This window comes from Tasmannia lanceolata, unplaced genomic scaffold (genome assembly GCF_043159265.1).
Source record: "Tasmannia lanceolata isolate RefF3 unplaced genomic scaffold, GAP_Taslan_0.1 ptg000008l, whole genome shotgun sequence".
In the NCBI taxonomy this organism is placed as follows: domain Eukaryota; kingdom Viridiplantae; phylum Streptophyta; class Magnoliopsida; order Canellales; family Winteraceae; genus Tasmannia; species Tasmannia lanceolata.
Genome location: NW_027518685.1, coordinates 35,759,103 through 35,775,069, shown reverse-complemented (window position 1 = coordinate 35,775,069; position 15,967 = coordinate 35,759,103). Strand labels below are relative to the sequence as shown.

The 15,967-nt window shown below is 40.4% G+C and overlaps 1 protein-coding gene across 1 annotated transcript in view; it reads left to right on the top strand.

Annotated features, from left to right (window-relative positions):
* Positions 1–15,967, top strand: part of MPK4 (MAP kinase 4) — a 46,346-nt gene that overhangs the window by 25,281 nt on the left and 5,098 nt on the right. The window contains exons 3-4 of the mRNA XM_077389382.1: positions 4,463–4,600; positions 14,441–14,773. Of these exons, the coding sequence (XP_077245497.1) occupies positions 4,463–4,600; positions 14,441–14,773 (471 nt within the window). The remainder of the gene's footprint in view (positions 1–4,462; positions 4,601–14,440; positions 14,774–15,967) is intronic.

The window sequence follows — 15,967 nt, the reverse complement described above, 5'->3', positions numbered from 1 at the left end:
TTTCCCGAGTTCACAGGACTAGCACTGAAAACTAGAAAAAGGTCCTGGAACCAGAGAAGTCTGCTGCAGCCGTTGAAGTGAAGGATGCCCCAGGCGACAATGCCACTAAAATGTATCCACAGAGCTATGTAAGACAGTAGGCGGCCGGCAGTCAAAACGATAGAGTCCATCTACCTCACGACCCGTTCCAATTGTCTTCCCAGTCGAGAGATCCTGAAACAAACAGTAAGATGGGAAAAATGAGACAGAACAGTGAAGAGATTTAGTAATTTGGCTAACTGAAAGTAAACTAAATGGTGATTTTGGTACACATAAAACAGAAGATAAGGTAAGAGCAGGATGAGGGGAGATATGACCAACACCAGTGATAGGTGTAGTTGACCCATCAGCAAGGGTGATAGACTGAGAGGAAGACGAGAAAGAGCGAAAAGAATGAAGTTGAGAAGAGTTACCAGTCAGGTGATTGGATGCCCCAGAGTCAATGATCCATGACCCTGAGCTAGATATAAGGGTAGTGGGTGAACTACCTGGCTGGGCAAAACCTGCAGAGGGAGGATGAGAACTGAGCCGCAGACGCTGGAACTCCTCATAATCGGCACGGGATAATGTATAGGTGGAATCAGCTGGTGCAGGAACAGAAGCAGAGGGAGCGCAATCTGAAGCAGAAGCAGTAGTAGCACCCATGTGAGCCGAGCGTGCCTGACGAAGCTCGAGATGCAGGGTATAGCAATGGTCAATATAATTTCCCTCGCGCTGACAGTGAGTGCAAAAAGAACGGCCACGGCCACCACCAGAACGACCACCACCACGGCCTGCACGGCCACGACTAGAGGAGGCCCTACCACGAGGCGGGCGAGTACTGCCATCATAGGTCGCGAGAGCAGAACCATCAATAGGAACAGATATTACTGGATCACCAGGAGAGCACTGCTGGACGCGGGAGTAAACCTCAGTAAGGGAAGGAATAGCGCCAGAACCGATAATCTGCTGACGAAGATGCATGTACTCTGGACCCAAACTCTTAAGGTACTGCACAACACGGATCTGATCCCTCTGACGGGCAGCCTCTGTGAGATCCGTGGTAAGCGGCATGTAAACATCAAGCTGCTGACAGAGGCCAACGAATTGGCTGTAATGGGTGGCAAGAGGAAGATCACCACGGCGGAAACGCACCCATTCAGAATAGGTAGAGCAGATCCGACTAATGTTTGCCACGCCAGAGTAAAGAAGAGTAACCTGATCCCAGATCCGTTTCGCAGTAGGTAGAAGCATCAAGGGCCCAGAGACGTGAGGGGCCATACTCTGCCACAGAAGGGTACAAACAAGAGCATCCTCCTGTTCCCATCGATCAAAGGTGGGATCCGTCGTAGGAGGAGGATCACGACGAATGACGTGGGCTTTCCCACGGACAATAAGATACTTCTCGACGGCTGCTTTCCAAGTAACGTAGTTTGCCCCATCCAACTTAACAGTAGTGATATGTGGGAATGATCCATCCACAGAGAGAGATGATGACGAAGAAGATGCCAAAGAGGGTGTCGGACGAACACCAGAAGGATTGTCAAGCACCTCTTCCATAACAACAACCAAGAAAGAAACAGACAATCCAAACCAAGACGAATAACAGGAGATAACAGAATATGTGGGCAAACTAGGATACGCCAAGAAAGCTAGACGCGGCTCCAAGAATGACGGGCATCGATGAAGCTTGACAAGAGGGAAGCCATGGGGCACAGAGGGGAGCCGCAAAGACAAACAAGAATCAAAGTAGGATAGGAGATGAAGATCTAACACATAATAACAGGGAGAAAAGAGTTGTAGGGTTTACCAAGGGATGAAAGGAAGAGGAGGAAAAATGATGTGGGTTGAAAAACTTGGGGTGGGGGGCTTACCAACAAACCTAGGAATTGAGGGCTGGAATTTTTTTTGGAGGTGAGGCGAATCACACTTATTTCCAGGAAAGTGATTTTGTGTGGGGGGGGGGGGGGGGGGGGGGAGGGGGTGCAAATCCTCGATCCTGGAAGCTGGGAAGAAAATATTTTCCTGGAAAATTTTGGGGGGGGGGGTTTGCAAATCCTCGTTCCCGGCCGAGAGGTACGGGTTGCTGCAAGGGGGTAGAGGACCAGGGGTTATGCGCAGGGAAGGAGAAGATGGTGGGAGGGAGGGCCTGGGACCTTCGACTGAGAGGAAACGACCCCTTCTTAGGAGGAAAAAGACAGCATGCCGGTGTGCTTCGGATGAAACTTGGCCCGGAGTTGGGTTTAGGGTTTCGCGGCGAGAATGGAGGGGGGTGGCGGAGAAGATGGAGGCTGATAGAGAACCCTAGGGATCAGAAAACCCTAAGGCTTTGATACCATGTTAACCGAAAGTTTAGAGAGAGAAAATGAATGAGTTAGGGTAATCTCCCCCTGACTCATATCTTTATACTAAAACATAAATGAATGTACAAAGTCCTAAATGCCCTTAGGCAAGTCACATATTCCAACAGTATCATTCAAATTAGTCCGTTGAACGCCTAAAAGCTCGCCTTGTTGCAAAAGGGTACACTCAGACATTTGGGGGTGGGCTATTAGGAGACTTTCTCTCCTATGGCCAAGATACCATCGGTTCGTGTTTTGATCTCTATAACTGTTAATCATGGCTGGCCACTATACCAACTAGATGTTAAGAATGTTTTCCTTCATGGCGATCTTGCTGAGGAGGTGTATATGGAGCAACCTTCTGGGTATGTTGCTCAGGGGGGATGTGCTCGTCAGTATGTCTTCTGCATAGAGCTATTTATGGTCTGAAGCAATCGTTTAGGGCGTGGTTTGGACGGTCCAGTGACGCTGTTTTGCGCTTTGGTCTTGCAGTGTGCCGTCGATCATTCAGTCTTCAACCATAAGTCCACGGCTGGATATATCCTTTTGATAGTGTATGTGCATGACACTGTAATCACAAGAGATGACAAAGCTGGCATACAAAGGTTGAAGACTTTCGTTCAAGGAGAATTTTCTACTAAAGATTTGGGCTTTCTCAGGTATTTCATTGGGATTGAAGTAGCACACTCTCGTTATGAGCTCTCCTTGTCGCAAAGGAAATATGTGTTGGACATCTTTTTAGGAGACAGGTTCAACGGGGGTGAAGCCTGCAACTACACCTATGGACCCGAATGTTAAACTTCTCCCAGATCAGGGAGAGTTGTTGGATGATCCTAGTTGATACAAGAGGTTAGTTGGGAAGTTGATGTATTTGAATGTCACTTGGCCAGACATATCAGTTGCAGTAGGCATAGTCAGTCGCTTCATGAGTTCTCCACGTACCTCCCACTGGGCGTCTGTGATTTAGATCATTAAGTATTTGAAGGGTACTCCGGGCAAAGGCTTGTGTTTTAGGAAATATGACCATTAGAAAATAGAGGGATTCACTGATGCAAATTGGGCACTCGAGCACATAGGAGATCTACCACCGGATATTGCACATTTGTTGGATCCTTGGAGGTAACTTGGTGTCGTGGAGAAGCAAAAAGCATGATATTGTTTCCCAGTCAAGTGCAGAGGCAGAATAACGAGCCATGTCCTATACAAGTGGAGAGCTGATTTGGCTTCACTCCTTATCAGAGATTGCAATTTCGTTGACATCTCGAGCACAGTTGTATTATGACAATAGGGTTGCAATTCATATCGCTACGAATCCTGTGTTCCATTAGCGAACCAAACACATTAAGGTTGATTGTCACTTCATTCATCAGCGGATTCAAAATGGTGAAATTTGCACAGTGTTTACTCGATCTGTAAACCAACTTGCAGATATGTTCACCAAACCATCGGGGCCTGCGAAATTGAAAGATGCTTCTAACAGGCTTGGAATGTACAATATATACGTTCCAGCTTGAGGGGGGGAGTGTTAAACGCACTAAGGGCAAACTTGTAATTTTGTGTCTTTTTCACTTGTAAGTTTGTGTCTTTTTCACTTATATATATATTATAATTGTGTGAGAGGTAGTGATATAGATCTCTCTCAATCTCTTCTCTTCTCTATCTTCTCTTCTCCTCTTAATCTCGCTCTCTAATCTTCAATGTAATAGACAACAGTGACGATGAAATTTGCCTAGGAGCTGGCTTTTGCATTGGCGGCAGGGAGCGAGGGAGGGACTTACTTTTTAATGGTAGTAAAGTGATGCCGTTAAAAGGGAGTGAATTTATCATTCCCCTAAAAATATTTACACTAAATATGTAATGTAAATAATACTCTTACATGTAACATTAGAGTCGTGTTGTTTGGAGTATCTTTTAGCCAATATAAAATTCTCACTGTGTTTGGTAAATAATCAATTTTTGGCATCTGCATTTCAACTGTTGATCTTCTGTGACTGAAATGGCTAGTTTACATTGTCTTATACTTGCATTGACATTCTAAAATGGTTCTCCGTCGGTGCTTTGGGATTGGCATGACATGAATTCTTAGTTGTTCCCTGTTGCAGGTTATTGCCATGAAAGACATCATACGCCCTCCACGGAAGGAAAACTTCAACGATGTATACATTGTGTACGAATTAATGGATACTGATCTTCATCAGATAATACGTTCCAACCAGCCGTTGACAGATGACCATTGCCAGGTTTGTCACAAGCAATTTTTCTAGGGCATTAATTAAGGGAAATGTTATCAGCAGTTCAGCACGACGGTATTTTGATGAGGGCACTCCTCAGTTTATTAGAAGTACGGTATGGCCCGCACCATAGGATGATCCAAACCGTCCATTAGATGGCCCACAGCCTAAATAGGTTGTGCCTCAAAAATCATTTCCATAGGAGGGTTAGGATCAACCAATGGAAATGATTTTTGAGGCACATCCTATTTAGGCTGTGGCTCATCTAATGGACGGTTTGGATCATCCTATGGTGTGGGCCATACCGTACTTGTAATAAAGTGAGGAGTGCCCTCATCAAAATACAGTAGTGCCGATAACATTTTCCTTAATTAATTGCATCAATAATTAACATTGTTTTAGGCATGTTCATTTCTTATTACTTATCATAATAGTTACGGATTGTTTATGTCACTGCCTCTAACAATAGTACTGAGATTATTAAAAGGGTTTCAGGAATATTTGATTTTCTGAATAGAGTGTATGCGAACTCCTTTTACTGTTAATGACTTTGACACTAAGTCCATCACTATCAATCTATTGTCCAACTGCATTTTAAACTTGATGCTACAAATTATTGCTTGGATAGTTGCTTCATGATTATTTCAGACGGCACTCTTCTTGCTTAAATATCTATTATCAGGACTCAAGATTCCCAATGACCTATCCGTTATCTTGTTTTAAAACATTTTTTTGAATGGTTTGTTTTAAAACATTAAACACAACCATTCAAAAAAAAAGTTCCTTAATGACCTATAAGATTACAACGCTTGTAATCTTAGAACATTAATAATAAGGGACTAATATATTATTGAGATAGCTGCAGGGTATTTGAGCCATGCATTGTAGACTAGCTTGTAGAGGAATCAATGGGTTCCATTTTGTCCACAAGAAAAGAGTGCTGTGTGCTGGCTAAAGCATTGGTACGTACATCGGCTATTTGCGTGGTCGTAGAGTCATGAAAGGCCAATGTATCCCGGTGGAATGTCCCATATGAAATAACTATCAGCTTTAGAAATTGACTTCACAACTGTACTTTGTTTCTTACTCCATGACACCAGGGAATATATAATAAGCAAACAAAAATGATGGTAGTTTATTTGATTTCTCTACATCCTACTCAGGCTACTCGGTTGGAGTGGGAGTAGGCAATGAGACCTAATGTGAAACTTGAAAGTGTTGGAGTTCACTACTATTTGTCCCTTGAATATACCATATGATGTGATGAAGAAGAGTCAAACAGAGCATTAAGGAATATCAGATAACTCACTTTGTGAATGGCATGTGTTGGAATAGGGGCCTATCTTTGATATCGTGTGTTATTATTTATGTTGGGTCCCATCATACGAGTGGCATACTTCTAATTTTTTAAGTAACTTATCTACTCCCTAGCTTAAAATAACAGTTGCGGCCACATTGTTTGGGTGATCCAAAGCATTCATTTGATAGCCCCTCACATAGATATAGTATGCCCAAAAAATCAGCTCGATAGGATCATCCTAACCCTATGAACTGTGGAGGCAAAAAATGGACAGATTTGTGCTGGTTTATATCCGTCCATTTTTGCCTCCACAGGTCATAGGGTTAGGATGATCCTATCAAGCTGATTTTTTGGGCACACCCTATCTATATGGGGGGCCATCAAATGAATGCTTTGGATCACCCAAACAATGTGGTCGCAACTGTTATTTTAAGCTAGGGAGTAGATGAGTTATCTACTCCAGGGAGTACCTACTCTTCTCTCTCTCTCTCTCTCTCTCTTATATATATATATATATATATATATATATATATATGAGAAAATAAAGTATGTGCAGCTGCACAGGTAATCTATCAATGCATGGGATCCAAAGCATAGGGGGGGGGGGGGGGGGGCACATTTGTTGGGGGATCCAAAGCATTCATATGGAAGGCCCTCCCATGGATAGGGTGTGTACCAAAAATCAGCCCTATAGGATCATCCTAATCCTAACCCAATCAAAGTTGGAGGGGAAAATGGACAGACATGGAAGGGCCTTCCAAATGAATGCTTTGGATCCCCCAAAAAATGAACCAATAGGATGTCTTTGGATCCCATGCACAGATAGCTTATCTGTGCAGCTGCACATACTATATATATATATATATATATATATATATATATATATATATATATATATACATATGAGGAAAGTGTTTCTAGTCCGGCCGACTAGAGATCATTCTCTAGTCCGCCGACCAAAAACACATGGGTCCCACATATTTGGGTGATGCAAAGCATTCATTTGATGGGGCCTGACATAGAGACGGTGTCCCCAAGAAATTAGCTTCATAGGATCATCCCAACCCTATGATTTGTGGAGCTTAAAATGGACGGCTATAAACCGCCACAAATCTGTCCATTTTTTAACTCCACAAATCGAAGGGTTAAGAAGATCCTATGAAGCTGAATTTTTGTGGACATCCTATCTATGATGAGGCCTATCAAATGAATGCTTTAGATCACCACAATATATGTGGGACCCATGTGTTTTTGGGTGGTGGACTAGAGAATGATCTCTAGTCGGCCGGACTAGAAACACTTTCCTCTATATATATATATATATATATATATATATATATATATATATATATATATATAGAGAGAGAGAGAGAGAGAGAGAGAGAGAGAGAGTTAAGTGAAGCTACACATACGTGTAGCCAACTTAGCTACACCGACGACTTAAAATACACTGGACCCACATTGTTTGGGTGATCCAAACCATTCATTTGATAGGCCCTCACATTGATAGGGTATGCCCAAAAAATCAGCTCCATTGGATGATCCCAAGTTCCCAACCTTTCAAACTGTGGAGGCAAAAATGGACAGATTTGTGAAGGTTTTTACACGTCCATTTTTGCCTCCACAAATCGTGGGGTTGGGATGATCCTATGGAGCTGATTTTTTGGGCACACCCTATCTATGTGAGGGCCCATCAAAATGAATGGTTTGCATCACCGAAACAATGTGGGGCCCATTGTATTTTAAGGCGTCGGTGTAGCTAAGTTAGCTACACGGATGTGTAGCTACACTTTTCTCTTATATATATATATATATATATATATATATATATATATATATATATATATATATATATATATATAGAGAGAGAGAGAGAGAGAGAGAGAGAGAGAGAGAACGGTTTCTACACAGTAGTGTAGATAAGTTATCTACACACTAGCTTAAAATACAGTGGAGGCCCACATTGTTTGGGTGATCCAAAGCATTCATTTGATGGGCCCTCACATAGATAGGGTGTCCACAAGAAATCAGCTTCATAGGATCATCCTAACCCTTCAAACCGTGGAGGCAAAAAATGGACAGATTTGTGAAGGTTTATACACGTCCATTTTACCTCCACAAATCGTAGGGTTGGGATGATCCTATCGAGCTGATTTTTTGTGGACACCCTATCTATGTGAGGGCCAATCAAATGAATGGTTTGGATCACCCAAACAATATGGCCTTCAATGTATTTTAAGCTAGTGTGTAGATAACTTATCTACACTTGTGTGTAGAAACCGTTTTCTCATACTATATATATATATATATATATATATATATATATATATATATATATATATATATATATATATGGGATTTGCTAGCGTCCATCGCAAAAGGTATTTCGCAATTGGTCTGTTGCATGTCAGACCAGCCACGCAGGCTCACTTTTCATCAGCTTTTGTCTTTATTTCTATAAATGGGCTACGTGTTTCTGGTCAATCAACCAGATAAGTTATCTGGTCCGTCGACCAGAAACACTGTGGGGCCCACATTGTTGGGGTGATCCAAACCTTTCATTTGATGGCCCTTGACATGGATAGGGTGTGCCCAAGAAATAATCTCCATAGGATCAGCCTAACCCTTCGATTTGTAGAGGTCTAAAATAAACAGATTTGTGAAGGTTTAAACCCATCCATTTCGGTCATTTCGTGTCGGTTTCGGTGAAAATTTAAGACCATGTTGTGGACCCCGATCCGAGAGAGGCGGGGGACGAACCCCCGAGAGGAAGTATCTCTCTACAGATCATCCACGTGAATGGAGAGCTCTACCAAGGAACTCTCGAAAGAAGTGCCTCTCACAACATGAGTGGCGATAAAAGGTGAGATACCTCTCGATTCGGGGACTAGCCTAGATTCGAGGCGTACCTCAAACAAAGAAGAGTCGCCATCCAAGGAAGTGGGCCCTGGATCCCAGCTCTGTTGCAACGGATAACCAAAGATATAAAAAGAAGGTTCATGCCTGGTTACGAATTTGGAAGGTCCTAAGAGCACCTCATCCGCCCAAGTGCAAACACCTGTCTCTTATGCCATTTACTTATTGATTTTGAAGAGTTTTGGGCGAAAGTCATATGAAATGGGAACGAATATCTCCGAGAAGGCATCTATCTAATCATGCATGTCTCGGAGATGATTAATAGGCACACATAAAAGAAATGAAAGAAGTGTCACCTGAGAATAACTAGGTTATGAATGTCATACCTAATTGGTTTCTAAATTCTGGTGTACAAACACATGCATGCTACAGCTAAAAGTATAGGATCTGTACATGAAAGTAAGAAAACACAACAAAACACACAACACAATTCAACTCTATACACGACTCGACAAGACAAATCCTAAAACTCTAATGCAAGACTTGACTCGGACCAAGATGGCCATCCATCCCAGCTGCTCTACGTATCCCGGCCTCGGGAAGAATCAGAGTCGACGTAGTTCGATGACCTATTCTAAACTACGATGCCTAACCATCTAGAACCGTTATCCTAGACTCGATCCACTAGACTCGACTGATTTTTAAAGCTTTTTGTACAATTGTTTAAGTTCATGTGAATTGTAATTTTTAGGACTCTCTATATGCCCTAACTAATGCAAGTAGATTAGCCTTAAGCTAATGCAGGTGGGTCCTACATCCTATGTGTAACTAGGCTGTGCATCCTAAGAAAAACCATGGGCTGACTATATGCTTCCTAGTCTAGCCATCAGTTCGACTAAATGTCTAACCGATCAACTCGAGGCCTCCTAACTCTAGGAACACTCACACGACAGGACACACCATATCAATATAAATCAGGACAGCCTCCTAACTCTAAAACACCTCAAAAATCTAGGACAGACTCCTAACTCTAGGGGAAGATCTTTTTGAAAAGATTTTAAAGAATTTTTGTATCTTTGGAGGTTTTGAAATGCTTATTTTGAAAGGTTTGGCTGGACCTGGGATGTGGATCCCAAGCTGCACTACGTACCCTGTGGAAAGGGATCAAGCCAACGTAGTTCGGAACAGACTTTCCTAACTACACTCTTAATAACTCAAGATTTTTGAGATTTTTGGTTTTCCAGATGTTTTTCAAGTGTTTTTGAGTTTTGACACAAGAGGACAGAATCCTATCATCATAAGGGTAAGACAGACTCCTGATATCCTGCAAAGGTTGGACAGCATCCTATACTTTGCGGGGGGAAAGACAGAATCTCTACTCTGCAAGGGTTGGACAGCATCCTATACCTTGCAAGATTGGATAAAATGACTTGATGAGAGGTTGGATAGAATCCTAACCCCAATGATGATAGGACTGACTCCTGAAAGAATGACTGACTCTCTAGCTAAGGACAGACTCCTATGCTAATGGAAAAGACTTTCTAAAGTGGTAACTATATGAGATGGTGGTGCTATCTAGACAAAGCATGTCTTCTTGAAGAAAATGAGAGAAAAAGGGTGCTAGTGAGACTGGGCAAGTCTCTTAAACACAGAGATGGGCTCCAAGTATCCTTATCATCGTCCTTGCAATGATGCAAGGAGAGGCAACTAATAGACCGAGTTGGTCTTCTAGTGAGGGTACAACTGCTTGTGAGACTCGGGCAGTCTCCTAATATGCGACTCACTAATGAGACAGAGCTTATCTCCAAAGGGTTTAATTTTCTCTGTATGAGACATAGCCTGTCTCCCTGAGGGTAAGCTTTTCTACGAGACAAAGCATGTCTCTCTAAAAGGGTGTGACTTTCTATGAGACAAAGCATGTCTCCTAACAGGGTAAGACATTTCATGCTGAGACATAGCTTGTCTCCCTAAAAAAGGCTCTAGATAACTCTTTCATTGCCCTTGCAATGAGAGAGCTAAGGTTTCAAAGTACATGTCTAAAAGGTTCGACAAGCTTTCTAAATGAGAGGGAGATTATTACTAAGACTAGGTAAGTCTTCTAAAAGAAATAGGGGAATGCAATCAAGATTGGTAAGTCCCCTAAGGATGGGCTTAGGCTAGCGCCTTCATCGCCCTCGCAATGAAAGACTATGAGACAAGTTAGTCTTCTAACGAAGGGTGTAACTCACAATGGAACACGGACAATTTCGCAAAGGGGAAAAAAAACTCTAAATGAGACAGAGCACGTCTCCTAAAAAAAAACCTAATAAATTTTGACCATCAGTTAAAAACCCTTCTTCATTTAATCACATGAAGCCAACAAAATTACAACCCACTGTATCTATTGCATTCAAAAGGAAACAATAGTTGAACTTGCTATTTAAACATTGATGAAATTATATCATGATCACCCAATCAAGGGAAATAATCAAACCCTGCTTGACATATTTTGTACCATTCAAATAAATAATAAAAAATTACACTCGAATCTATCCATCCTAGCTAGGGATAGATACACGTTAATTATTCCTTTTGAACAGTATCTTCATCAAAATCTCAGGAGAACAATCATACATCCAAGGGATTCAATAATGTCAAAATAAAAAATGAAAGACCTAAACCGCCCTGAATTATAGTTAACATGATAAAAGTGGCAAGGTAATCAAACCCATGATAAAGCCACTTGACAAATTTAATGTCATTTAATTACTTAATAAAGATCATGCCATAAGCTATCTGTGAGCAAATATGATGAGAAAATCAAGACAAACAGGCATAAACTTTTGGGACAAACATTGGTTGATGGGTTTTACATTGTAAGTCATTATTGAAACTACCCAGTAGTATGTTTTACCAACTCAAAGCGGCAACACTTTGATTGCCAGATTCACAAAAAGGACAACTTATAAACCAGCAGCCATGCTTCCAAACAAACAGAAATCATAACTATAGAGTACATAAAAACAAAAATTATAGGACAGCATCTATAAGCTTTTAACCACACACAAATCATAGCTACAAAGTGTAAAAGAGACCTATGGGCAGTAGAGATTCAACTCAGGTGAAACCATTGTATTTTTAGTTCATGTTCAACTTATTCACTCATAAATTCCCTAGGTATTCGCTTGCACCTTTTATGAAGTATAGTTGGCAAAACATTAGTTCAGGTTAGCTTCGACTGATGACCATTAGAAACCTAAATGCATTTCTCACCAAGGAAAAATCCTACATATTCCATCCAAACACCAAAGCATTGCTTTAACACAGCATCTCTAATAAGCATTCCTCAACAGGAAATAAAAGAAAAGGGTCTCTGATGATTTATAGGTAGAGCTTTGGGGACACAAGGCAATGCCTATCAAATGTAAGTAGATTCAAAGATTAACACACATGACAATCGGCTCCCTCTTATCAAAACATGACAGCAACACTAAATGCACAATCTCAACTTGACTCATGTCCTCAGCTGTAATCCTCATTCATAAAGGCACATCATGGTTAAATTTAAACCTGAACTTACAAGAAACTTTCCTACATGTATTGTGATAAAAAAAACAGGGTACATAATTACGAACAACCAATTTAAAAATCATTGAAAACATTCAGCTCGGATGAAAACAACCAATTGAACTCAAGTTTTTTGAGGGAAAAATTCACACTCGAGATATCAACAGCACTCAAACATCATAAATCTGAGTAACAGCACAACCAAAGCTTAGCTTCTCAGATTAAAGGTACATAGGTTTTTTTAAAAGAAAAACTCAAAGAAACTAGTTTCTATACTCTTACAGAAAAATGCAAATTAAGAATCTCAATCTATAATTTGAAACCATTCACACAATAAGATACTATAAGATTGGGAAAATACCTGAATATATTGATGAGGAATTGGCCAAATACCTTGAGATCAAAGCTCGAAAAGAACTCGTCAAACACCAAAAATCTCCTGCCGAAGATGATGAACTCACACGTTCAGACCCAAACTCAAAATTAACAGATCTAATACAAAATAACTTCGATCAAAGGCCCTTTATGTAGCTGAAGGTTTAAAGCTTTAGGATCTAAGGCTTAAAAGGTTGTTCTAAAGGAAGCGAGCAACAGATCTAGGATTTTTAAGCTTCGAATTAGGGTCTGGATGAGGTTAGGGTTTGAAACTAGGATTTAAAAATTTCTAGGGCTTGATGGAGAGAAAGGGTTTTTAGATCTGTAAGTGCTGAAGCATGAAGAAAAATAAAATGGAGCATACAAAGTGGTAATGGCTTATGGCCATCGGAACTCCGGCAAAATAGCCGGAGAAGATGAAGTGGATGCCCAAATCGATAGAAATGTGAGGGTTTATAACTAACAGAGGGTTAAATTGAAGAAAATGACTGGATCAGGGGGAAAGAAAGTGAAATAGAAGAGGTGAAGGACGATCGGAGCTTCTGCAAGGTAGGCGGAGGATGATGGTCGGATCTCCGGCGAGATCGCCGGTGAAGGAGATCAAAAGCCTCTCTCTCTCTCTCTCTGATTTTTCTAGATCTGGAAATGATCTCTCCCTTTAAACGAATTTTTCTTCTCATTTTAGAGGTAATATGGGGTGCTGATATCGACACTACAATTTGATGAGCGCGTGGTTTTTTTATAAGGCGCGCGGAAATTGATGATCGCACACCCGACTGGTGTCCCATTTGGACCACGATCTAAATCGTTCAGGAAAAATTCACCCCCCATTTCTGGTTTATACTACGGTCCTCTCTTGGCTCGTTTGCTAGGTAAACGTGCTCGGATTTCGACGAAATTTTGCAGGGACCTTAGTGGGACCCTAAGCTAGCTTAGGGTGAAGTTTGGGACCTTAGTTGATTGATTTGGTTAGGTTTTGCTCAAACATGGGAGGTTTAGGGTACGGTCAAAATGGGGTGTCTACACATGTTTTTCGTCTGCAAATGGCATGACACCAATAGAATCTTTTTCAATGCTTCTGCTCCCTGCTATAAATTTGGCATCAAGATGCAACTCTTTTGTTTTATTAACCCAATATGATCTTTATTTTTGCCGTAATGTTTTAAGAGGTACCTAAAATCTTAAGCTTAACTTGCACTTAGAATATAAAAAGGAGTTGTATAATGAAGCATTCAGAACTTCTACTTATGTAAGGGACTGTAAAACCCTGTCAAATACTTGCATTTATTTATCAGGAGGAAATAGTATCACATGTTCTGACTTTCTTCTGTATCCATTATGTGACATCATACCATTTTATTTTGCTGAATTTGCTTGAATTTCTCATTTGAGCAGCATTCCAGTATTTTCCTGGCACAATCATCTTATCATATTTTTAAATATGACTATGATGTATCAACTTGCTTGTGACCGAGGTTTTAAATTTCTGTTCCGGTTTCGGTTTTGGACATAGCCGAAACCAAAATTTCAGCCGAAATACCAAAATTTTGGGCAAAATTTGGTAAAAGAAAGTACATTTCGTTAATGTGCCGAAATTTCAGCCAAAATATTGGAAAAAATGTAAAAATTTATAATTTCTCAAAAATCCGGTTTCAGGTGATTTCGGTTTTGGTCTTGACCAAAATCCGAAATTTCGGTATTTCGGCTGAAATTTAAAACCATGCTTTTGACTGACAGCATAGATGTCTCTAATATTTATATGCCCTTTGCAGTATTTCCTATATCAATTGTTACGAGGACTGAAATATGTACACTCCGCCGGTGTCTTGCACCGTGATCTTAAGCCAAGCAATTTGCTCCTAAATGCAAATTGTGATCTGAAAATAGGAGACTTTGGACTGGCAAGGACAACATCTGAGACAGATTTCATGACTGAGTATGTTGTGACCCGTTGGTACCGAGCACCAGAGCTCCTTCTTAATTGTTCAGAGTATACTGCTGCCATCGATATTTGGTCAGTAGGTTGCATACTTGGTGAAATTATGACCCGAGAACCTCTGTTTCCGGGCAAAGATTATGTTCATCAGCTGAGGCTTATCACAGAGGTATGACTTTTAAATATTCTTAAAGGTTCAATCAGTCTCTGCTGTGAATTAATTACAGGTAATTTTCGAGCATGGAGAAAATATCACTTTCTGTTTAGAAAGAACACAACTTGCCAAGCTACTCAGTACACTTGTAGAAAAATTATGCTAATGTTGTTGCTCCTGCTAATGGTTTTAGCTAGTTTTCTACTTTTATCTGTTACAATTGCTATCACACCCAAATAGCTAGTTTTGTATTTTCTTCTTTTGATTGAGAGGCATCTATGTTTTCTGAAGACTAGTTATCCTTGACGAAGGTTTGTGGTGAACAGTTAGTCTTGTAATTATATAATATTTAATTTATACATAATAAACATAAAGCGTCCTGAGTTTCCACTTGGAAACTCACAAACTCACTTTTCCTCTATCATCTTCTCCTTCATTCTTCTTTTGTATCCTCTCTTTGTCGTTTCACAGAATTGAATCACAACTTGTGGTTCCATTGCCTAACCCATTAAAACGCTCATGTCCTATGCTAATTAGTGTCTAGTCTAGTCTTTTATTTTATTTTATTTTTTGTCATGTAATAATGCTCCTAAGTTCAAATTGTGTCACAACCAAGGTTTTAAATTTCGACCGAAATTCGAAATTTCGGGTGTCGGTGGAGAACAAAACCAAAATCGGGTAAACCTGAAACCTTACAAAATTTCCACTGAAATTTTGTTTTTCCCGAAATTTCAGTCCTAAATTTAAGGAAAAGCCCAAAAAATCTGGATTTTTAACGTTAATTAATATCCTCCGGAAATTTCGGCCGAAATTATTGAAATTTCGATAATTTCGGCCGAAATTTTAGGACAAGATAAAATATCAGTCTTTTGGTTTTGTCAGATTTTGTCCGAAATTTTGAAATTTTGGCCGAAATTTCGGTTTCGGTGAGGACCAAAACGCATTTCGAAACCGAAATTTAAAACCTTGGTCACAACTATCAACTCAGGAAGCACTCAAAAACTTTCTTTCTGATTGAATAATACTATTATGAATTCTTATCCGTTTTAGCTAGTTCATTATGATGTATGGGACCTTTCCCTGATTGCATTGCTTCACTCTTTAGTTGTCACTTTTTGTGTTATTTTTATGCTTGATTATTTGTTTTACATGGATTTTCTTTATTACATATAGATCAGATTTTCTCTGTCTTTGTTCGCAACAAATTTC